The sequence below is a fragment of the Morus notabilis genome, unplaced genomic scaffold, assembly GCF_000414095.1.
Source record: "Morus notabilis unplaced genomic scaffold, ASM41409v2 Scaffold285, whole genome shotgun sequence".
Classification (NCBI taxonomy): Eukaryota; Viridiplantae; Streptophyta; class Magnoliopsida; order Rosales; family Moraceae; genus Morus; species Morus notabilis.
This window is the reverse complement of record NW_010363065.1, coordinates 325,572-350,328: the sequence shown is the minus strand read 5'-3', so window position 1 is coordinate 350,328 and position 24,757 is coordinate 325,572. Positions and strand designations below refer to the sequence as shown.

Here is a 24,757-nt window from a genome sequence, read left to right as displayed (position 1 = left end):
AATAAAAAATACGACGTAAGCTGAAAATCTTACAATCTTTGTGGTTGTTTATAATAAAATCATAAATGGAGAGAGAGTGTTCGGTCTTCGTTTTGTGTTTTGTTTTTTAAATGAGAGAGAGTAGGTTTCGTGAGAAAGATGAGATTTCCTAAAGATTTTTTGTCATCTTCCGATGGATACAGATAGAGAGGATTTTGGAGGGTTCTCAATTCTCACGATCAGATGAGCACTATCAAACAAAGTGTGGTAAGAGAACTATGCAGGCTTTTTCCTGAAAAGAAATACGTATTTATAATAAGTATATGAATGGATATACAGCCAAAATCCAAACAGACCTAGCTGCCCTAGCTACGTAACGTGAGAAAACTCCAACACAACATAATTGTAAGTGATTTCCTACCACAACAGTTTTGATTCTCTAGTGAACTGTTTCAGTAGCTAACCACTAACGTTTGATTCACGAATTCAGAATTATGATTTAAAATTATGATTCAGAATTATTCTCGATTTACGTGAAAAAACACTGTAACGAATCATGATTCGAACCATGACACAAATCATTATACTATTCTCGGTTTAAGACTACCTTTTTTTTTAATTATTTTTTCCTCTTTTTAGAATGGATTTAGAGAGGAGGAATGATGCAGAGGGTTAGAGGGATGGAGAATGTGAAGGATGTAGAGGGTTATAATAATCCTTTATATTTGGTAGGAGGGAGAGAGAGTTGAGATGATGAAGGATAGTTATTAATTTAATTACTATATTATCTATTTTACTATTTATTAATAATTTCTTTTGAATGGTAAAAAAGTCATTTTCTTTTAATTTAAGTAGATTGATTCGATCCTTCTATTGATGGAATGATCTAAAATGATGGGCTCGGAGAGAGACTATCTCCCTCCTCTTTTCCTTCTAACCAAAACAAAGGATTCATTCTCTCTCTCCACCCCTTTCTCTCTCCTTCACACTGTCCAACCAACTAATGAGTTGTACGGTGTTCGGGTGTGCAGTAGCGGAGTAAAAATTGAACCTCTCATTCTAATAGAATTAGGTCATTTTTTTATTTATTTTGGTGATGAGCCTTTGAATTTGACGAACAATATAAGGGGCGCGATCGAAAAAAAAAAAAGGAAAAAAGGCCAAGCAAGCACTATACTATTACAAGTCCCTATCTCTTCTTCTTTTTTAGTTTCCATGCCAGAAATATTCTGATATATTTTTATAATGTATATAGTGTTAGAGCAATTTCAACGCACATTTTAACCGCGGTTAAAGAATATTACCGAGTTTATGTATTGTGACCTATGCATGCAGCCCGAGAGGGGGAAAAACACGATTTAAATTTGTTGTAAGCTTAATTTATAGTTCTTGTTCTTTTCAAATAATTACTTATATATATATATATATTGCCAGAATAGAACTTATTTGATTGGCCAAAAGTATTTAATATATATGGACATGTATTCCTACCACAGGTTTCCTCAACGGTGTGGAGCTCTATTGAAACTGGCGAATTCAAGGCGGTAGCGGAGCGGAATTTGGGAGAACTGAAAGTGGCGACTTATATTTTAAATCTCATAAATCAGGGAATATTTATTTAAATATTCTAATATTCAAATTCACATAAAAAATATTGGATAACATATGGAAAATTACTATTAGCCAGGGATTATCTAATCACGATAATTGTACTTATTTTGAAGGGTATAAATAGGCCCATTCGGCCACTTAGAAACCATAATCACAATTTTGCATTCCTACGCACTTTGTATACTCATATTTTATATTAACACTTCGTTCGGTTCCGTTAGTAGAGTTTTTTATTTGAGTTGAGATTTAATTTTATGTGAAAATTTTTTACTGTAAAAAAAAATTTAAATATAATTTTTTATGATAACTTTACAAAATTAAAATTAAAAATTTAAATCAGTAAAATAAACGATCCATTATTCTTTACTTTTCAAAAATTATTTTATTGTTTACATAAAAGATTGATCTTGCCAAGGTCACGCGAATACTGTCTGGTCATTTTACACTATGAAGTGATAACAGTACCCGTAGTCACGAGATTCGGTATTGATATCGAAAAATCATTTCTACCGTCGGATTGAAAACCTATTGTCTCAGATCACATTCTCATGGAAACAAAGTAGACAAGTCCACATTGGATAAAATCTTTACTTAACTATCAAAAAACAACGAAAAATACTTATAAAAAAAGGAAAAAAATCTCTGGTAAACCATCCATCATCGCCGCCCCTCCGCCTCCGTGGCTCGCGACGAAACCACCTACCTCAGACCCACCAACCGACACCGCTCGATCTTCTTCTCCTCCGCCGCGCGATCTCATTCTCTTCCGACGTGACTTCTCGAGCTCCTCTGACGTGCATTTTTTGCATATCAAAGGTTGCGAATCGCGACCGAATTTGTGACGAGGACGCAACCGGGGGGTCGGTTGCAACCCATCGAGATCTGGAGTCACTGGTGGTGACCCCAACCCACCGCTCCCAAGGGCTGGTTGCGATCTGAACATTTTCAGGTTTGGGTCACCAGCGACCCCTCCTTCAATCTGTTTTTTTTTTTTTTTTTTTTTTTTTTTTTTTTTTTTTGCATTTAAAAAAATTGGTGTGGATGGGCTCATTTGTCTGATGATTAAAATTTTTAATTTGAGTTGATATATAATTTTTTGTGATAATTTTTTATTATAATAAAAAAATTAAATTTAATTATTTTAAAATTTTTTTACTGTAATAAAATTTAAAATTTAAATTTAAATTAATAAAATAAACGAGATATTATTTACTTTATATTTGACCGTTAGAGGGACATCCAATAAACTTAAAAATCTGTTAATGACACCATAAAAGGGGTTGTATTGTAGCAGTTTCTTCAGTAATATAAAAATACCTACATCACTTTTTGTTATTTTGACAATTATTGTTTAATGTGTTAATTTTATTAATATAATATATTATTATTTAACAAAAAATAAGATAAAAGAGTCAACATTTTAAATAGAAAAAAAGAGAAAAAAGACACGAACTTTTCTCTGCATTTGCATTCACATCGCTCATTCCGTCCTACATATATTATCAAATAAGATTGAAATAGATACCAATAATACCGTGCAATGACTTCGACAAGTAACTTATTTTCAATTATTGCCATTGGATGCTTGTTCTCGAACCCCATTTCATTTTGGTTTTTCTTTCTTTCGATGGAAAATTATTAATATTGGTCTCCCTATAATAATTATAACATATTATTCCTATAGTATCCCTTAAGATGTAGATCATGTACGTGTACCCGTATTTTGTTTTTCCATTTTTTTTTTCCCATTTGGACTACCCATTTCATCTATTTTCTTAACCATATACGTATGTATATGCAATTCCGGGGACCACCTAATTAAGATTTTCCTTTTCGACATTATAAATTTCTTAAGAAGAATAATTCCGCTTGGTTAATGAAGAGTTGGGAAGGAGCGACCAACCATAATTATGTCTTTAATTAGGCATGATTAAAAAAGTCCATACAAGCTGAAAAAAAAGACACCCATTTTTTAAGTATCGGATAGGTATTACTATTTTAACTATTTGATTATGTTTTTAACGGTTTGATTTATAATTGTAACAGTTTTTTGTTGCGCGTTTTGAATTTTTAACTTGTATTCTCACAAATTAGACCGTTAAAATCTTAACCTGACAGTTAAAAAGACGTGAATTACGAATAATTTTTTTTTTTAAAAAAAAGGATCCAATCATAAAAATTCCTTGAAAAATAATGTTTGTATTAAGTCATACTAGTTATGCGTCAGTGAACCCCTGCTCATCATGAAATGCAAACTTTGACAATGAAAACAAAATAGTACATACTACAAAGTCTCTACCATTTTCCATGTCTGAAATTATAGAAGAGATGGGTGGGGCCTAGTCCTAGAGGTATTACGCCTGGCTAAAAGTGATAAAATTGATAAAAATTGACAATTGATTGATAAGAAAAAGCCAAACTGAATTGTGGACCAAACTTCCGAAGGTGCTTTCACCGGACCACAAATTATATTCAGTTTAGTATTTAGAGCCCGTTTGGTTGGAAGATTCGTTCTCTTATTTAAATAATAGTTCATAATTTATTATAGTATTTTCTCTCATAAAAAATACATATAAATTAAAAATTATTCTAATTCATAAACTAAACGGGCGTATTTAAATAATAGTTCATAATTTATTATAGTATTTTCTCTCATAAAAAACACATATAAATTAAAAATTATTCTAATCCATAAACTAAACGGGCTCAGTATCCCTTTGATACGGCAGAAGCCATGGCCTACAAGACGATGTCTTCTTTCGTATAGTTCATGAGGGCACAGTTCAGTTTAGAGTTATACTTGAACAATTGTCTAGAGAATGGTTATTTGTAAATCTGTTATTTTTTTTAATTTTTTTTTAGAAAGCAGTATTATTCTGTAAATTGTTAAGCCTGTGTTCCATGGTCGTTTTTTTTTTTTTTTTTGGCAAATATGCAAATATACCATTCTATTAAATCTAAATTCATATGACAATAATGATGATGAGTATGATGACTATCCGCGTTGCAAACTGTGTACTGACTTATTAGACTGTTGAAAGAAAAAAAAATTATTTTGGCAGAGTTTATATAATAGCATTTCAAATTTTCATCAAATTCGGGTAATAAGTCTTTTTTGTTTTTCTTTAATTTCATACAGTTCTAATGTGATTTGATAGGTTTAAAATGGTGTCTTGTTAGTATTTTATTTTTTCCGTATCATATAAGAGATTTGTTAAAAAAAGAAAAAAAAAATATCGAGGACGTACTGTTGCGTAATTGATCATGTGTACTGTTATTTATGGCATATTTTTTTGTCTAAAAAACTCAAAAAAAGACAACTTAAGTTTTAACTTTATTCAAGTTCACGTTCTTTTAAGTTTTAATTTTATTCAATTTTACTTAACTTTATTCAAATTCTAACTTCAACTCAAGTTATAACTCAAATTCAACTCAAAAACTACATTTAAGTTACACTCCAAAAGAATAACCCCTTAATTTTTAGTTCTCTTTGTTATTATCTCTCTATATATCGTTTTCACACCCGAGAACTTTCTAAACTCGATATCCTTCCGAAGGAAAGGTGTAAAAGCTATAGACGTGATCATATTCTCTCTACGAAGTTGCGCAAGATTTATTGGATTATGACATTTTAGTATCATTTGTTATAGTGAAATATACTTTCATTATTCTGTATTTTTTATAATATTAAAATGATGTCGTAACATTTTAAAAAACCTTTTTTTTCCATACTCTGAGTCTCTTTTTGAGATATAAATGACAAAATTTACCCTTTTTAATATGTTCTCACTTGACCAATATGAATTTCCATTTAATAGATAATGATAAAAAAAACTGTTATCCCTGTCGTTCAATCTCCAGGGTACCAAAAAGGGGCAAATTTGTATACTTGATATGTATATAAGGGAAAACTTGTAATTTATGTCCTAAAAAACGGCTCAAGGTACAAAAAAAAAAAGATTTTAAAAATGTTAAGATTTATTTTAATATTATAAAAAATAAGGTATATTAAGAGCATGTTTAGCTATAATATAATATCAAAATGATTTTTTTCGGGATGAATATATAAATTTTTCTATCAATATTTATTAGTTTTTTTGTTTGAATAATATTTACTGATTTTTACTCTTACAAATCTTATTTTATAATTAAAAATGCTGTTTATTAACAACTGCGGTCTTAAATTTACTATCATAAAGATTCAAAAAGTAGGTTCTTATTCAAAAGCAGGTTATTAGTTACCCCTTTTTTTTTTCTTTCTGCAGGGGAGTTATGTGTTGGGATCTTTTTAATTTTTGTTTCTTTTTTGAATTTTTAGTAATTTTTTAGTAATTTTTTAGTATTCTTTTAAGGGATTTGCATAGCTAAAATAGACTGTTAATATCTATTAACATGCAATTTGATGGTTTACATTTGTAGTAATTAATTGAAAACCAATAACCTACTTATTGAATAACTCAAAAATGCATAATACAAACGGGGTGAAACATCCTTGATTTTCTTGTTCCAAAATCTGTATGGGACAATAAAAGAAACTCTTAGGGCTTGTTCTTTTGGAGTTTAATTTGAGTATAATTCTTGAGTTGAATTTGAGTTATAACTTGAGTTGAACTTGTAATTTGAGTTTGTGTTTGGTTGTGTACATTTGAGTTATGGTTTGATATAAGAATCTTTTTGAGTTTGTGTTTGAGTGAGTTAAAACTTGAATTTGTATTTAGATAGTATTTTAACAAAAACTCAATGCTGATGAAAAATTTTAATCGGGTATATGGGTCGGGTTTTATTCGTCTTTTCATTGTCAACGCATAGAAAAAAAATCATCTCAATCAAAATTAAAACGAAAAAGTTATAGCATTTTTAAGAATAGAAAAAATATTGTTCATTAATTTGAGTTCGAGTTTCTGAACTCGAGTTGAAGGGAAAACTTAAACTCGAGTTTTAGTCATAAACTCGAGTTTAAACTCGAGTTTAAACTTAAAATAACATGAACCCGAATAAAGTTGTAACTCGAGTTATATTTTTTTGAGTTTTTCACTTAAAAGAACAAGTCTTTAATTTCTTCTATTAATTTTGTTTCTCGTCCCCCTCCTCCAGAATTAAGAAAAGGAATTAGCGCTAAAAGAAAAAGGGCAAAATGTTGAACAATCCTTCTTCTTTAAACATCACTACTATACGTAGCTGGCAATATCATTTGAAAGTAATTTAATTAACTACTTGATCATCACAGTTTTAATCTAACATTAATTCTATATTCCCACATTTAATATTGAAATTCAAAGTATGAATTTGTCAACAAAAGCAAAAAAAAAAAAAAAAAAAAGAAAACTCTCCTAACTCTTGATATGAGTTTGAGGAGGAGGAAGAAGAAGATCAGGGTATTTTGTATAAAAATTTGTACTTGCAGCTGCATATAACAAACCGAATATTGTTGGGAGTTCAAACTCATTAATTATTTTTCTCCCTCTAAACCAACATTGTACGGACAAAAGTACACAAGGACTCTGGCATGGTGTTTGCAGAAATTGTACGCGTAGCATTCCTATTATCATTAAAATGAGGTAAATATGAGAAATTTTAACATGAAAATTAGAATTATGTAATTAAAATAATTTTTAATTTATATATATATTTTATAAAAAAATATATTATAATAAATTATGAATCATAATTTAAATTATAATTTAAATTTTTTAACTAAATGTCTCCATTAAATATCAAATATATAATAAATAAGTTAAGCGGTCATCATAAAAAAAAAAAACCTCTTTTACGATATTTATATTATTATATTATTGACAATCTATTAAGATCAATACAGGTGGAATGAAAAACGGATTTGACTCATACTTTCATTAATAAAAAGAGAGTCTAAACTAACATTTTACTGATTTAAGTTTTATTACAGTATAAAATTTTTAAAAATAATTATATTTAACTTTTTTATTATAGTAAAAATCTTTCACATAAAATCACATCTCAATTTAAATTAAAAATTTGAATCAGTAAACTAAACGGGTCCTAAATTTACATCAACATAAATCATATATTTTAGACTGGTGAGAGACATTATTACGGTGATCTCATTATTTTAAAAAAAAAAAAGAATTGATCTGTGTATAATATGTTAAATGAGAAAGTTTACACTGGTGAGAGACATTATTACGGTGATCTCATTATTTTAAAAAAAAAAAAAGAATCGATCTGTGTATAATATGTTAAATGAGAAAGTTTACGCCTCGTTCACTTTGTTGATTCGAGTTTAGAATTCGAGTTGAGATGTGACTTTATGTGAGAGCTTTTTACTGTAGCAAAAAAGTTAGATGTGATTGTTTGTGAGAACATTTTATTGTAAAAAAACTTAAATTCTAAACTCAAATTAGTGAAGTGAACGGGGTCATAACCCAGAGGTTTGCAATTAATAACCCATGAGGTGGGTAGGATATAGAATGTTTAGAAATTCCTCTAATATGTGTGTGAAAGTTGGACATATAACTGCACTCGTATATATAGCAGTTGCCATGTGTAAGCATTTGATAGGATTAACTAAAGTGAAAAAGAATAAAACAAAAATACAAAATTGATTAGCAAACAAACAAAAAGGATGAAGCTGCTTGGAACCTGGCTTGTTCGAACTTATTATATATGTGTGTGAATGAGACTGCATCTTATGTCCCTTTCCAACCTCCTTTGCCCTGCCCATTTCATCCCTCCTCGTTTTTTCGCTCTCTTTCTAAATTCCCAAAAAGCCCTTTTGTCACTTTTTTTGACTTCCTCGTTATCTTTTGCTTGAACTACATTACAAACTATCATGATTGAATAATCAATCCCACGAGATTTTCACCTCCATAAAAGTATATTGGAGAGACCTTTACCACCAAATTGGGTCAAGGCAAATGAGATTCTTTTCTCTCTCTCAATAATTTATTTATTTTGAAGTGAGCTCTAGCCCCCAATAATTTCAAAGCAAACAAGAACGTGATCGTTGAGGTATATTAGACTAAATGAAGATAGAGGGTAATAATAATAATAACAACAATAATAATAATAATAATAATAATAATAATAATAATAATAATAATAATAATAATAATAATAACAACAATAACAATAATAATAATAACAATAATAATAATGATAACAATAATAATAATAACAATAATAATAATAACAATAATAATAATAATAACAATAATAATAACAACAATAATAACAATAATAACAATAATAATAATAACAATAATAATAACAACAATAATAATAACAATAATAACAACAATAATAATAATAATAATAATAACAACAACAATAATAATAATAATAATAATAACAATAATAATAATAATAATAATAATAATAACAATAATAATAACAACAATAATAACAATAATAATAATAATAATAATAATAATAATAATAATAATAATAATAATAATAATAATAATAATAATAATAAAGTGTAATTGATGTGGGAAGAACTAAACATATTTGAATTATGTTGACACTTACATAAATAATTAGTTATATGTTCTATATAAGAAGCGCAGAGGAGATTGTTAAGTTTTTGTTCTTTAATCTGTTTGCTTGCTTGCTTTCAAGTTTTTATTTTTATAATAATAATAATAATAATAATAATAATAATAATAATAATAATAAAGTGTAATTGATGTGGGAAGAACTAAACATATTTGAATTATGTTGACACTTACATAAATAATTAGTTATATGTTCTATATAAGAAGCGCAGAGGAGATTGTTAAGTTTTTGTTCTTTAATCTGTTTGCTTGCTTGCTTTCAAGTTTTTATTTTTTTTATTTTTTTTTCTTTTTTACTTTGCTTGCTTGCTTTTAAGTTTTTTTTATTTTTTATTTTTTACCTTGCTTCCTTGCTTTCAAGCTTTTTTTTTTAATTGTGTTTTTCCATTTTCTTTAATTGTATTTTAAATGTTTTTTTTTCTTTACTTGCTTCCTTTCAAGCTTTTTTCTTTAAAATATTGTATTTTTCAGATTTTTTTTCTTTACTTTTTCTTTAATTGTATTTAAATTTTTTTTTTCTTCTTTTCTAAATCTTGTGTGTTTTTTTTTCATTAATTCTCTTTTTAAACACGTCATTTATTCTTTTTTCCTTTCAAAAATGTTTTTACTTGTGAATCTCTAAATATAGTCTTTATTATATATTTATACTTATAGTAGAGAAGATGTATTTATTTGTTCAATGGGGTTTTCAACCATTATTATGCATATATGAAATTGTTGATTTTCATAGAACCATAATTTTATATAGGTTAAAATTTAAAACTTCCTAATAATTTTACATTGTTATTGCAAATATTTTTATGAATATCAATTTTTAGTTTGAAAAATAATTATAAGTTGGCTATACTTATATATGTTTATTATTATTAAATCATTGTTGGAATCTCATAAAAAAACATGGCTAGCATGTCGTGTTACTTATTATACTTAATAATTTTAAATAAATTAAAAAAATACAAATTGCAAAGTGAAAATAAAGCGTTTATAAGAGGACGTGCCCCTTAAGCTAGTGTGTGTGTGTGTGTGTGTGTATATATATATATATATATATATGTATATATGTATGTATGTACCAAAATATTTCAGTACTCTATCTATATTGAGTGACTACTTTCAATACTATATATCAATTTAATAAATAATACATGTAAGTATTTAGGGCACGTATTTGGCTAATATTTCTGCTTTCAAATGATATTAGTACAGACCGTGTCATGTTAATCGACTCTAGATCTGCTGTCTCATTTTTTTATTTCGGTGCCTATCCCTCCATTAATTATTTGCAATGTCATCTAAATTAAAACAGATCTCACCCTATAAATAAGAATAAAATACTAAAAATACATAAACAATTCGCGGGGTGTAAGAATTTAATTGGAGGATAGCTACTGAGTTAGAAAAATAATGGGGACAACAGGTGTTGAGTCATGTTAAAATGTCTAGAAAATGAGATAGATTGTATCCACTCCTTCACAAACAAAATTTTAGGAAATTTGTTCTTAATACGATTTTAAAAGGAAAAAGAGAGAACATGAGAGAGGCTGAAAATACAAATTAGTGTCCAAGGCATATATCTCTAATATTCTTCATATTATACACACACATCACAGCCTATATTCTCTCCCATATACATATATAATGGTTATTTAACAGTGTTTTATTGAAGCTGATTGATGCACTCAATATAACGTGGGGTGAAATGGAAAGCTAAAAAGAAAAGAAAGCTTTAAATTCGTGTATTTATATGGTTGGCCTAAGATAAACACAAAAGAGTACGATTCAAAAGAGATGGTCCAGATTTTTAGGAACAATGCAACCACTAAGTACTATTTAGGACTTAGGGGGGGTCCATTCCTTAATTTTTTCCTAATCGGGGTCCATTTCTTATTTGTAATGCGTAATTTACGCTCGTGTGTGTGTGTGTGTATATATATATATATATATATATATATGTATATATGTATGTATGTACCAAAATATTTCAGTACTCTATCTATATTGAGTGACTACTTTCAATACTATATATCAATTTAATAAATAATATATGTAAGTATTTAGGGCACGTATTTGGCTAATATTTCTGCTTTCAAATGATATTAGTACAGACCGTGTCATGTTAATCGACTCTAGATCTGCTGTCTCATTTTTTTATCTCGGTGCCTATCCCTCCATTAATTATTTGTAATGTCATCTAAATTAAAATAGATCTCACCCTATAAATAAGAATAAAATATTAAAAATACATAACCAATTCACGGGGTGTAAGAATTTAATTGGAGGATAGCTACTGAGTTAGAAAAATAATGGGGACAACAGGTCTTGATTCATGTTAAAATGTCTAGAAAATGAGATAGATTGTATCCACTCCTTCACAAACAAAATTTTAGGAAATTTGTTCTTAATACGATTTTAAAAGGAAAAAGAGAGAACATGAGAGAGGCTGAAAATACAAATTAGTGTCCAAGGCATATATCTCTAATATTCTTCATATTATACACACACATCACAGCCTATATTCTCTCCCATATACATATATAATGGTTATTTAACAGTGTTTTATTGAAGCTGATTGATGCACTCAATATAACGTGGGGTGAAATGGAAAGCTAAAAAGAAAAGAAAGCTTTAAATTCGTGTATTTATATGGTTGGCCTAAGATAAACACAAAAGAGTACGATTCAAAAGAGATGGTCCAGATTTTTAGGAACAATGCAACCACTAAGTACTATTTAGGACTTAGGGGGGGTCCATTCCTTAATTTTTTCCTAATCGGGGTCCATTTCTTATTTGTAATGCGTAATTTACGCTCACTTTTTTTTTTTTTTTTGATTGAAATGGAAACTGAACTTTATAAATTATGTTGATCAACTATCGACTATAACAAAACATTCAATACAAGTAGGAAAAGTCGTTAACTCAATAGCACTCTTTACTCAAAGAAAGTGCTAATTGTGTTAATGTGTGGGCAACTATTTAGACATTTCGTTCATGAATTAGAATTATGAGATTGAAATCATTTTTGATTTACGTGTATTTTTTATAAGAAAAAATATTGTAACGAATCACGAATTATAATTCAAATCTGATACGAATCTCCTAACCAAACAACTCTTTACACTGTCGAGTAATATGATTACACAAACCACCACTAACTTCTGACATTACGTGATACTTGTGGTTGAGGTTGTACTACTTATTAGGTTATCATAGTGGAGTTTAAAAAAAAAGGGATACTACATAATTAAAAGGGAGAAACATCAAAGACACACAAAGTGAACCGCAATCTTTCTTGTCCAATTTTTTAACTTAATTTATTCAAAATATTTTGAAAGGTCATATATTTCTATGTACATATAAGTTTTACTAGATTTTACCTACCAAATATTATCGTAAACTCGAATGAATCACGTGGGCTTTTTTAAAATGTTAAATTAGAGAGAAATTTATAACAAGTACATATATTGCCCATTTAAGTCGTTAATTCGAATTTTTAATTTAAATTAATATATAATTTTATATGAAAATTTTTTACCGTAGTAAAAAAGTTAGAAATGATTATTTTTGAGAGTTTTTTACTGTAATAAAATTTAAATTTTAAATTTAAATCGGTGAAATAAATGGGACCATAATAATGATGTGTAGGCCTCGTTCACTTCGCTGATTCGAGTTTAGAATTTAAGTTGAGATATGATTTTATATGAGAGTTTTTTACTGTAACAAAAAAATTAAATGTGATTATTTATAAAAATTTTTTACTGTAAAAAAATTTAAATTTTAAATTTGAATCAACGAAGTGAACGAATAACACTATTGTGAGTGCAATATTTTACTGATAACCATTAAGGAATGTCTCTGTTATTATTTGCCAAAAGGCAACCCAAAAATTTCTAACTTTATACAACGTCCTTTTCTGCTATCATATAATGACGAAAGATAAACTCTAGACTCTAGTTATGATTTAGTTGATTGAAAAGGCAATTTTGTGATAAGACTGGACTGCCTCTAATCAATCTTCTTTTCTCTTTTTCTCCGAGCAGACGTCTGATGGAGCGATCATGCATTTAAAAGAAGTAGCTTTTACGCTAAACGTTTCTAACCGTTAGATATAAATAAAATGAACATATAAAAAAAAAGGCATGTCAAATTAATAGAATCAGATCTAAGTATACATGATTAGTTCTCATTTAAGAAAATATGGCCGTTTATTTTATTAATTTAAATTTTATATTTTTATATAAAATTATATTTTAATTTAAATTAAAAATTTAAATCCACAACTAAACGAGTTTAATGTTTATGATTGTAACCCACCAACACACTTTGCTGATCTTCCTATTACGCGCCAAGGACTAGTGCCAGAAGATATGGAAAGCTAATAACCAGCCACGTCAGCTTAATTAGCAAAAAAACATATATGTGTATATATATACATACATATCTATATGTGGTTACATTTTTTTAATAAATAATGAGAGATTATAACTAGTATACTTTATTAAATGAAAAAGTAAGGCTCCGTTCATTTCGCCGATTCGAGTTTAGAATTCGAGTTTTGTTACAGTAAAAAGCTCTCAGAAACAGTCACATCTAATTTTTTTGCTACAGTAAAAAGCTCTCACACAAAATCACATATCAACTCAAATTACAAATTCGAATCAGCGAAGTGAACGGGTCTTAAGAAAACGTTGTGTTCAATGTAGACTAAAAAATTGAGATTAATACTAATGGTGGTGGTGGCATGATGTTAAGGATACCTCCCTCAAGTCTATCTCATTCACAGCTTATCGAATCCCCACGTCTTCATAAAAAAAGAGTGTCAATTTTAAAAGTGGCAATGTCATCTCTGAATGGGCCGGTAAAACTTGAGTTGTGAACGGGGAAAGAAAGTTTAGACCCTTAACTATTGTACATATATTACAAATTAATTCTTTCTATAAGTACAAGATAAGGACGTGAGGACACCAATGACGCCCTTTTTAATTAGGAAAAAAAAAAAAGAAAAAGAAAGAAAGACATGGAGATTTCTTACATGAGTTCAACAAAGGAAATAAGTACAAGAATTTTAGTTAGTTTCTACCAAATGGTCCATGATACATATAATTATATATATTAGCAACATACATAACTCATTAATTAATAGTCATATATATTCACACACATTAACATACACATATATATGTGTGTTTACATTATATATATGACAATTATTCGAGAGGAGCCCAGACATAGTACTGACATTAGTTTTTGAATTCTCTGATTTATATATCCACGCTATGCATATGGGGACGGACGGACCTGCATTTTCCACTTGTTGTGTTCAAAACCATGTATATATGTTTAGATAGACTGGATTTGTCTTTTCTCATTATATATATATATATATATGTATATCATACACTAATGTTAGAGATAATAATTTCAACTAGCAATAGTTCATGAGGGGTACAATGTCGATTTAATCATTAAAGTATATATTTTCTTTTTCGGACTGATTGTAGTTCTCATGAATAATATTGACGACATTGAATTATAAAAAGAGGACAAATCATAAACAAGATAAAGATATAAGCCCCGTTTATTTCACCGATTCGAGTTTAAAATTCTAATTTTGTTATAGTAAAAAGCTCTCAGAAACAGTCACATTTAACTTTTTTGCTACAGTAAAAATCTCTCACATAAAATCACATCTCAACTCGAATTAAAAACTCGAATCAGCGAACTAAACAGATCTTATTAGATCTTATTGGGCAAGATCAATTCACCCCTAAAGGCTACAACTGTATATTTATATGATTGTGTGTGTGTGTATATTTGTTATCCATGCACTCTAAAATATAGAAGGAATATACACCGCATATCCTCAGCAAGTTTTCTTCTATCATTAATACATGATCGCCCCATCTAAATTAATATAATCACAGATTTTGTCAACCAATTATAATGGCTCTGGTATAAATGCGTACATTTTTCATAGTAAAATTACATATGCAAAATTAACACAAGAAATTAATTTGATTCTCACACTCCTGAGCTCCAGAGTTCAGTCTATTTAACTGTAACGCCAAAGAGTAGATTTTTACAGGAGGGTAATATTGTAAATTCAAATTAATGACATTTTGTCTGTTTCTGCCCCCTAAGAATAATTCCTCTTATTATTGTTTCCTTTGTAGACATCTCCAAATCCATACCATGCTAACAAGCCTCTGAAACGCCAAACATAAACACAATTTTCTCTCTCTACTCTCTCTCTCTCCCCTCCATGGCTACTGACCAGCGAGAAATTCGTCGGGCCTCGAACATGCAGTACTTCACAGACGAAGAGAGCGAAGGAGAGGAGTATAACGAGAAAGAAGAAGGAATCGATTCTGAAGCAGACGATGAGGTTGGTAATGGAAGTGAGAGCAAAGGCTTCTTATTCTACACGTGCGGCGGCGGCGGAGGTGGCGGGGATCGGCGGCGAAAGGGGTGGTCTTTAGGGCACGTGCTGGACCCGAGGGCAAAGTGGGTCCAGGAATGGAACAGGGTATTCCTACTGGTATGTGCAACGGGCCTTTTTGTGGACCCGCTATTCTTCTACGCGCTGTCGATAAGCGACACGTGTATGTGCCTCTTCGTCGACGGGTGGTTCGCCGTCACCGTGACGGTGCTCCGGTGCATGACCGACGCGTTGCACGTGTGGAACATGTGGCTGCAGCTCAAGATGGCGAAAAGGTCCTTCGCCGCGGTTGGCGCGGTCGACGGAAGCGCCGCCGCCGGGCTGAGGGACGCAACGGCCCGCTCGGTGGCTCTCCGATATCTCAAGGCCAAGAGGGGCTTCTTGTTTGATCTCTTTGTCATTCTTCCTTTGCCCCAGGTAAAAAAAAAATAATAATAATAATAATTGACAATTGCCGTTTCTTTTTCTTCTTCTTGATCTTTTTTTTTTAATTTTTTAATTTTTATGTTTTGGCTGTCCTTATCGTTATTGTGATCAACATCACCAGTAATATTAATACCAAATGGCTAGTTTTGAATTTTTTTGTTTTGTTTTTGTACGATAGCGGTTTGAGAAGGTGACAGATGCAAGCCATCATTATTAGGTGTTTTTATGCATGCGATGCAGTTATGGACCACTATGCCCTCCTGGCTTCTCACTTCTGAAGAAGTGCAGTCAGGAAATACAGTAACATATACATATACATATATATATATATGTATATGTATATATATATATATATATAAACACATGTACATATATACACACACCATAGGGCAGGTGTTTTTTCTGTGTTAGGGGGTAGACTGGGAAACAAGTTTGCTCTGTTTTTTTTTTCCCCCCTTCATTTTAAGGATATAGTATCTGAAGATATCAATATCACTAGGATAATAGGTGTGGATATATGTCTGTTTCTGGGAGTGATAAATTAAATTTGGTTATTGAGATCTTCTCTTTTTTAGTGCAATATTAATTTGAGATCTAGCTTGGTGACAAGCCATCTTTAGAAGTTGAAAATATTCTCTAGAAGCACAAGGAAAGTACGGCTTGAGTATTTTAATTGCTCCAATTTTGAGATTAAATAGAAAATAATACATTGTTTATCATCTTCGGCAATATATATAATTAGATTCCCATTCACGAAATATTTTCTCGTTTCTTTGGAAGCAATCATAAGATTAATTTTTTTTTATTTTATGTATTTTAGTTATGCCAATATTCATAAAGATTTTGAGACATTCTTCAACCTCAATTTAAAGGAATCAATCTCCACCTAATCCAGATTAAAATATAAGAACTGAATTCCCATGGAACATAAGGATATATATTAAATTAGCCATTAGTTTCTCTCACTGTGGGAGGTTTTAGATATAATAGTAGCTATTTTTATTTTTATTGTGGTTATATACTCTAGTTTGTATCAATTTAGTTTAGTTTTGTTATCGGTGTATCATTAATTGTCTAACAAGTCGTTTATCTTAGTGGAATGTGAAAATAGCCGCATTAATTATTGTAATAGAATACGAGAATATTGGCTTATTGACAATAGAATTGAGTTTTCTCTCAAATTTGTCAAAATTTTATCTGTCCGAATTAAGCTGATAATTCTATCCATCCCATTCCGCTGCGTTATTTTCTGTCTCTAAATTTTATCTGTTAATTAATTTTGTTATGAAAACTTGAATATAATATTCATTCTTTTTAATTATTATTTTGTGTGATTACAGATTGTACTATGGGTGGCAATCCCATCTCTGTTAGAAAGAGGAGCAGTGACCATAGTGATGACGGTGTTCTTGATAATATTTCTGTTCCAATATCTCCCTAAGATTTATCACTCGGTCTGCCTATTGCGCCGCATGCAGAACCTCTCTGGCTACATTTTTGGAACTGTTTGGTGGGGAATTGCTCTCAACCTCATTGCATATTTTGTCGCATCACACGTAAGTTCAAACCTTTTTCTAAAACATAATTGAAAATCCCCTTTATTATAATAATAATAATAATAATAATAATAATTATTATTATTGTTATTATTATTTTCTTACAACTTTTTAGCGCTAGTCACAATCATTTGTCATCCTTAAACATATAGTACTAGCTATATTGTCGTTTTCTCCTCCTTTTTTAAACTTTAAACGTTTTTTCAAAGTTTGAATTCTTGAACTTTCTCAGCCAAAAAAAAAAAAAAAGATTGAATTGGTATACTTGAGTGCTAATTTGTATTTGATGTATTATTATTCCTTGCATATTCTGCTCTCTCTCGCCTTTTTTTTCCCATTTCAAATGAATAATGTTTTTTTCTTTTTGGAGAAAACCATTGAACTAGAATATCACGAACAAACATTATGGCCTCGTTCAGCTCGGTGATTCGAGTTTTTAATTTAAATTGAGATGTAATTTTATATGAGAATTTTTTATTGTAAAGAAAAAGTTAGATGTGATTTTTTGTGAGAGCATTTAACTATAGTAAAATTACAATTGAAAACTTGAATTAGGGAAATGAACTAGGCCTATATATACACAATGAGGAACCTCCACAGTATTGTAAATTATATTAACAGAATTGAAGTAATGATGATTTATAATATCATTGTAATGCTAATGTAGAGTCCTAATTCTATTAAGATGATTCTTAAGTCTTATATCTAACATTCTTGGTATTGAATATAGCTAAAAAAGTACAATTAATCCGACAATAAAGAGAAACATAAAGACACAAAAGTAGGAAATTTACACAAGGGATGAAAACTACAAGAATATTATTTAGGAGCTAGCTAGTGCTCGTGAACCATGTGATGGAAAAAATATTTTTTTCTTCTTAGATTAATACTTCTATATATTCAAAAGCATGTATATAATTTTTAAAAAGCAAGCACTGTATTCTAGCACAAGTGGAACTTAAATATACCAATTAATATAATTGCCTGCATGGTCAAGACCAAGGGAAAAAAGCTAGTACTGTTTTGGTCAAGACCAAGAGAAAAAAACTAGTACTGTTTTGTTCTACATATATAGCTTATCATCGTTATATACATATATACAGACATATATATATGTATTATATAATATTCTTATCTCTTGTGCTTATAGAAGAAATAAGGATTTTTTTAAGCTTATAATTGTCTTTTTCCATGAAAGTTACGCATGGGTCTATAGGTTAGCTAGAATTTGCAAGCTACACAAATGGTGCCCTTATATATATATATATATATATATACACTAAGATGTGTCATGTGCCCCACAAACTTAAAAAAAAAAAAAAGAAAAAAGGAAAAAGAAGAGAACATAAAGCTCTTTCACGGTTTTAGTGACAACATTGTTGGCCAAAGCAAATCTAATGAGAGAAATAAAAAACATTGTTTATCTTGATATAGTTTCCATTATCTAAAAAAAAGTATGTAGTTTTCACTTTAGAGCACTAGAACGTATAGTGCTACAATTCTTTTGTCTTTAAAAGAATTAAGGAGATGTTTGTTTTCTATATTCGTCATTGATTCTGAATCACAATTTATGGTTTTTTATAGTATTTTCTCTCAAAAAAATATACGTAAAATGAGAATAATTTTAAGAATTAAGGAGATGTTTGTTTTCTATATTCGTCATTGATTCTGAATCACGATTTATGATTTTTTATAGTATTTTTTCTCAAAAAAATACACGTAAAATGAGAATAATTTTGAATCATGATTCTGTCTGTAAACCGTTTACAAACGTCCTCTAATATATGCAGCACTACTCGTTCTTGTTAATCATTACTACAGATCCTCATGAATATTAGTGATGTAAGCAGAGTCCCATCTGCATTATAGTGTTGTTTGCATATATTATTGTGTAATGATCATTTTATTATTATTATTATTATTATTTTCATTATTATTATCATTGTAATTGTTATTATTATTCCTACTATCATTATTATTATTATTTTCTCTACATACTATCACATTTTTGTGAAACTTATGAAAGGGTTATGCACTGTTGAGAACGTATACTTTTAATTTGTTATCTCATAATCCAATATATATCTTTTAATTTAATTTAAGACACATAACATTCTCTTGGTCAATACTTGATTTTTGACTTCAACAGCGTCTAAAATAATACCCTTAAATACAAGAAGGTAAAAATTAAAAAAATAAAAAAATCTTCAAAAAATGTGTTTTCTTTTTCCATCCTCTTATTTTTTTTAGAGCATTTTCATTTTTTTCATTTTTCTATTTAAGGGTGTCTTGAATATTTTTAGGTCAAAATCGAGTAATGACTTATTAAAGTTATGGGTTTATATTTAAACTTAATATGAAAGTATATACTTCATGAGAAAAAAATTGAAGGTATAATTACTAAATAAATCTAAAACACAGAGTATAAAAAGCTAAATAGCTCTTTATTATATAATTATAGAAGCCACCATATTATTATGGGGAGTGAATTTCACACGCTCCACATATATATTGCTAGCTAATTCTGAGTGATCAATAAAACAAAAGACAAGTTACATTGAAATAATATTTTGACATGACATATATCGTTCATGTTTGCAGGCTGCAGGAGCTTGTTGGTATCTGTTGGGAATCCAAAGGGCAGCGAAATGCTTAAAAGAGCAATGTGGGGCCACAAGTGGTTGTGGGCCAACAATATTATCTTGTAAAGAACCCATTTACTATGGAGGCAGTAGCATGGTGAGAGATGGACCAAGACTATCATGGGCACTAAACAAGCAGGCAAGGTCTGCTTGTTTAGACAGTGCTGATAATTATGACTACGGAGCTTATAGGTGGACAGTTCAGCTTGTTACCAACAATAGCCGCTTGGAAAAGATGCTCTTTCCCATATTTTGGGGCCTAATGACTCTGAGGTATCTCCGTCTCGGACTCAAATCACCCGTCTAATTTTTAGTATCTTAAATGGTGTCTAACTGCGCATATCATGACACATTGGTCATTTAAAAATGTTTAAATTAATTATATGATAGAGTAAAATATAATTGGTTAGACACAATTTAAAACACTAAAATTAAACGGATGATTTGAATCTTTCTATCTCTTTTCTTTTAAGTAGAAGGCATTAATTAGTTTCCTTAGCTCTTGAATCATTTTTAGTTGTTTGGTGATTTGCTTAAAAGAGATCTAGGGCCCTCATAATTGATTTGTGTTTTTTCTTTCAAATTCAAGATGCGATAATAGTACATTATCCCACTTTATCAACTTTTTGAAAAATGGAGAAAAAATGGGAGTTTCTCCGCACATCAATCATTTAAAAATGTTTAAATCCTTTATATGATGGAGTAAAATATAATTGATTAGACACAATTTAAAATATCAAAATTACACGGATAATTTGAATATCTCTATCTCTTTTCTTTTAAGTAGAAGGCATTAATTAATTTCCTTAGCTCTTGCATCATTTTTAGTTGTTTGGTGATTTGCTTAAAAGAAATCTAGGGCCCTCATAATTGATTTGTGTTTTTTCTTTCAAATTCAAGATGCGATAATAGTACATTATCCCACTTTATCAACTTTTTTAAAATTGTAATGCGAATGGTCCAGTTTTGTCCATCGTATTGCATTGTTTCAGTTGTACCCTTTTACGTAACATCATTAGTTGCAAACTCCAAAACATGCATAGCATTAGCACACATACATTTACTTTTTGAAAAATGAGAGTTTCTCCAGTAGTCTGTTTTATCGTTTGTCCTAGTTTTTGACTGTTGAATTTGATTAAAATTAAATCAGATTAAAAAGGTATGCAGAACAAACAGATTCTGATATAGATTTGACGGATGAAAAATATGGGACTACCAGTAATCCATTTTTGTAGGGACTACAGAAAAAATCCCAAAACTTAGGCTCCATCATTTTTACAACTTAAAATCTTTTATTGCAGTGTTTTCTCTTATAAAAATTCAAATTAAACTATCTTAATTATCCTACATTTATTCTATCTATGAGCTGTTTTTTAATTGTCCTAATTGATGTCCCACTATATAACTTGTGAATACTCTTGCTCCACGCCCAAAAAAAAAAGGAGCATCTATACGTATCATTTATTTTTATTTTCATAAATTTTACTCCGTTAATAAGCTGAAATATTATTGCCAATATTGTGACGCAGCACTTTTGGTAACTTGGAGAGCACAACCGAATGGTTAGAAGTAGTTTTCAACATCATTGTCTTGACTAGTGGACTTCTTTTAGTCACCATGTTGATTGGAAACATTAAGGTAATATACATAAAACATATTCCATTCTTTTGATATATGTGTGTGAAATTATAACAAATTAATAATTATCAAAACTTAGTTGGTTTCTTAGTTATAGGAAGTAATAAATAGATTGATCCTTAATTAGTTATATGGTATATACAATAATTACTATTTTATGCCTACAGGTGTTTTTGCATGCTACAACGTCCAAGAAACAAGCAATGCAATTAAAGATGAGGAACATAGAGTGGTGGATGAGGAAGAGGCACTTGCCTCAGGGGTTCAGGCAGCGAGTGCGCAACTACGAGCGCCAGCGGTGGGCCGCCATGCGCGGCGTTGATGAATGTGAGATGATTAGGAACCTCCCTGAGGGTCTTAGGAGGGACATCAAGTACCATCTCTGCTTAGATTTAGTAAGACAGGTAATTAATTAACAACACTCATTAACTAAAGTTAGAATTTTGATTATGTTGTATAGTGCAAGACTGCAAAAGTAATGTACATCCAAAACCAACAACATCTTAGACATTGCTATAATAATCATAACAAAGAACAACGAATTCTATTGTGTTTTTTTTCCCCTGAAATTGGAAAAATTTTCAATTATATATCACTTCCAATAACGAAATTTAAGACCGTTGCCCTAAAAAAAAAAAAAAAAAAAGAGACCCCAAAAGATAACTGCGTTAGTACACTTAACTATCTGGCATCAATAATGTCATTGTTAATGTTTGTGAATGAAACTGTTTAGCACAGTAATTCTACAATGAAGAATAGAAAGTAAAAGATACAGGTAAGATGTATAATTGGAAAATTTGATAAAGACAAATTCTGATCTTGAAATTTTCAACTTTCTTCAAAACTTTTTGTTTGATCACTTTCAGGTACCTCTGTTCCAACACATGGACGATTTAGTCCTCGAGAACATCTGCGACCGAGTCAAGTCCCTTATATTCACCAAGGGAGAAACAGTAAGTTATACTAAATTGGAAAACTACCCTAGCTACTTCTTTATATGTAACAACTGATTTTGGTTAATTTTATCTATATCAATAATTAAAAAAAAAAAAAAAAAATAGAACTACCTTTAATTATATATTTTTGAGAAATGTTAGAGTCACTTCACTCTCTTTGTCACTTTTGCATTTACAGTTTGACATATAGACTCTATTATCACATTTTCTCTTTAAATAATAACATATCATGTTAGTGGAATTCACGCGTCAAACTATAAATGCAGAGAGTAACAAAAATAGTGACATAAATAGTAACCATAACATTTCTCTATATTTTTTTTTATCACTGTCACGTTAATAATTACTATAAGTATTTGAAAAGTCGCACTATTATGACTATTGAAAAATAACGTGATAGTGAAAAAAACAAGTGCTATATATTCTTGATATAAATTTTTTATTTTAGTTCTATAAAAGAATAATTATATATGTTGATGGAAATGTATAGTGAAGCCACACAACAATGAGTTTAAGGACACCTACTCGACTCTTTTTTATTTTTATTTTTGGAAATTTTGATTTTTGTCCTTACAATTTCTCATAAAGTTTAATTGTGTCTCAATTTTACAAGAAAAAATGACAATTTTCCTCACTATTTAACTAAATTTTATCGTTATATTCCATTTTTACAAAATATTATAATAATATCCTCACTAAATAATTGGAATATACAACTACATTTAAACTTTCTGATATATATATATATATATATAAATATAATTTCTAGTAGTTCCACCATCGAGTGTGCAGAACGAGCACTATAATTGAGCTTAATTTCTGAAAATGAATTTAACAGATAACGAGAGAAGGAGATCCAGTTCAGAGAATGCTATTCGTGGTGAGAGGCCACCTCCAAAGTAGCCAAGTCCTGCGCGACGGCTTGAAGAGCTGCTGCATGTTAGGCCCCGGCAACTTCAGCGGCGACGAGCTCCTGTCATGGTGTCTCCGTCGCCCCTTCATCGAGCGTCTCCCCCCGTCTTCCTCGACGCTCGTGACGCTCGAGACGACGGAGGCTTTCGGGTTGGAGGCCGAGGACGTGAAGTACGTGACGCAGCACTTCAGGTACACTTTCGTGAACGAGAAAGTGAAGAGGAGCGCCAGGTACTACTCGCCCGGGTGGCGGACATGGGCGGCGGTGGCAATCCAGCTGGCCTGGAGGCGCTACAAGCACCGGTTGACTTTGACTTCGCTGTCGTTTATACGGCCGAGGAGACCCTTGTCCAGGTGCTCGTCGTTGGGAGAGGATAGGCTCAAGCTTTATACCGCTTTGTTGACTTCGCCCAAGCCAAATGATCAGGATGATTTTGAATTTTGAGATATATAAACTATAATACGATCAACGGATTGTTCATATGGGAATTATATAAATGCACAACTTGATCGATTTGAGATTGGGAATGTAAAATTGTGGCGGGGTGTATTTGCATTAATGTGCAATATTAATGCATGTCCTTTCGTTTTGATATCAAGTTTTTTTTTTTTTTTTTTTTTTGAGGAAAAAGCTTCATTGAAAACGAAATGCTAAGACATGGTCGCCACAGAGGGCGCCACCTCCTCCAGACTAAAACAACCAGTGGAGCCAGAAAAATGGCTCATTTAGCAATCCGATCAGCACAATAATTCTCAGTTGGAGGAATCCAAGTAAAAGACAAATTCACACTAGAATCAAACTTAGCTAGAATAGAAGAGATAGAACACAGGAATAAGCATCCAGTCTTCCGGGTAACGCTTAGAACTCAGAGCCTCAATAGCCACTTTGCAATCGCCAACCTCCCAACCGAGATCCGCAGATTCTAACTCAGCTTCTAAGATATTGCTGGCGAATGTCGTCACGACGAATTAAGCCTTCCAAGTCCTGGACAACAACACCTGCACCAGCCTTTCCATCAACAAAAGCCCCATCAAAATAAATCTTTGATGCTTCAGGAGACACTTCCAC

At 30.4% G+C, this 24,757-nt stretch overlaps 1 protein-coding gene across 1 annotated transcript; it reads left to right on the top strand.

Moving 5' to 3' along the window:
• The first annotated feature begins 15,305 nt into the window (after nt 1-15,305).
• Nucleotides 15,306-24,281, top strand: LOC21401699 (cyclic nucleotide-gated ion channel 4). The gene is made up of 7 exons (XM_024169126.1): nt 15,306-15,975; nt 17,325-17,540; nt 20,142-20,455; nt 21,712-21,820; nt 21,988-22,224; nt 22,687-22,773; nt 23,615-24,281. The coding sequence occupies exons 1-7, from the start codon at nt 15,382-15,384 to the stop codon at nt 24,131-24,133; spliced, it is 2,076 nt and encodes a 691-aa protein (XP_024024894.1). The 5' UTR covers nt 15,306-15,381; the 3' UTR covers nt 24,134-24,281.
• The last annotated feature ends 476 nt before the right edge of the window (nt 24,282-24,757 follow it).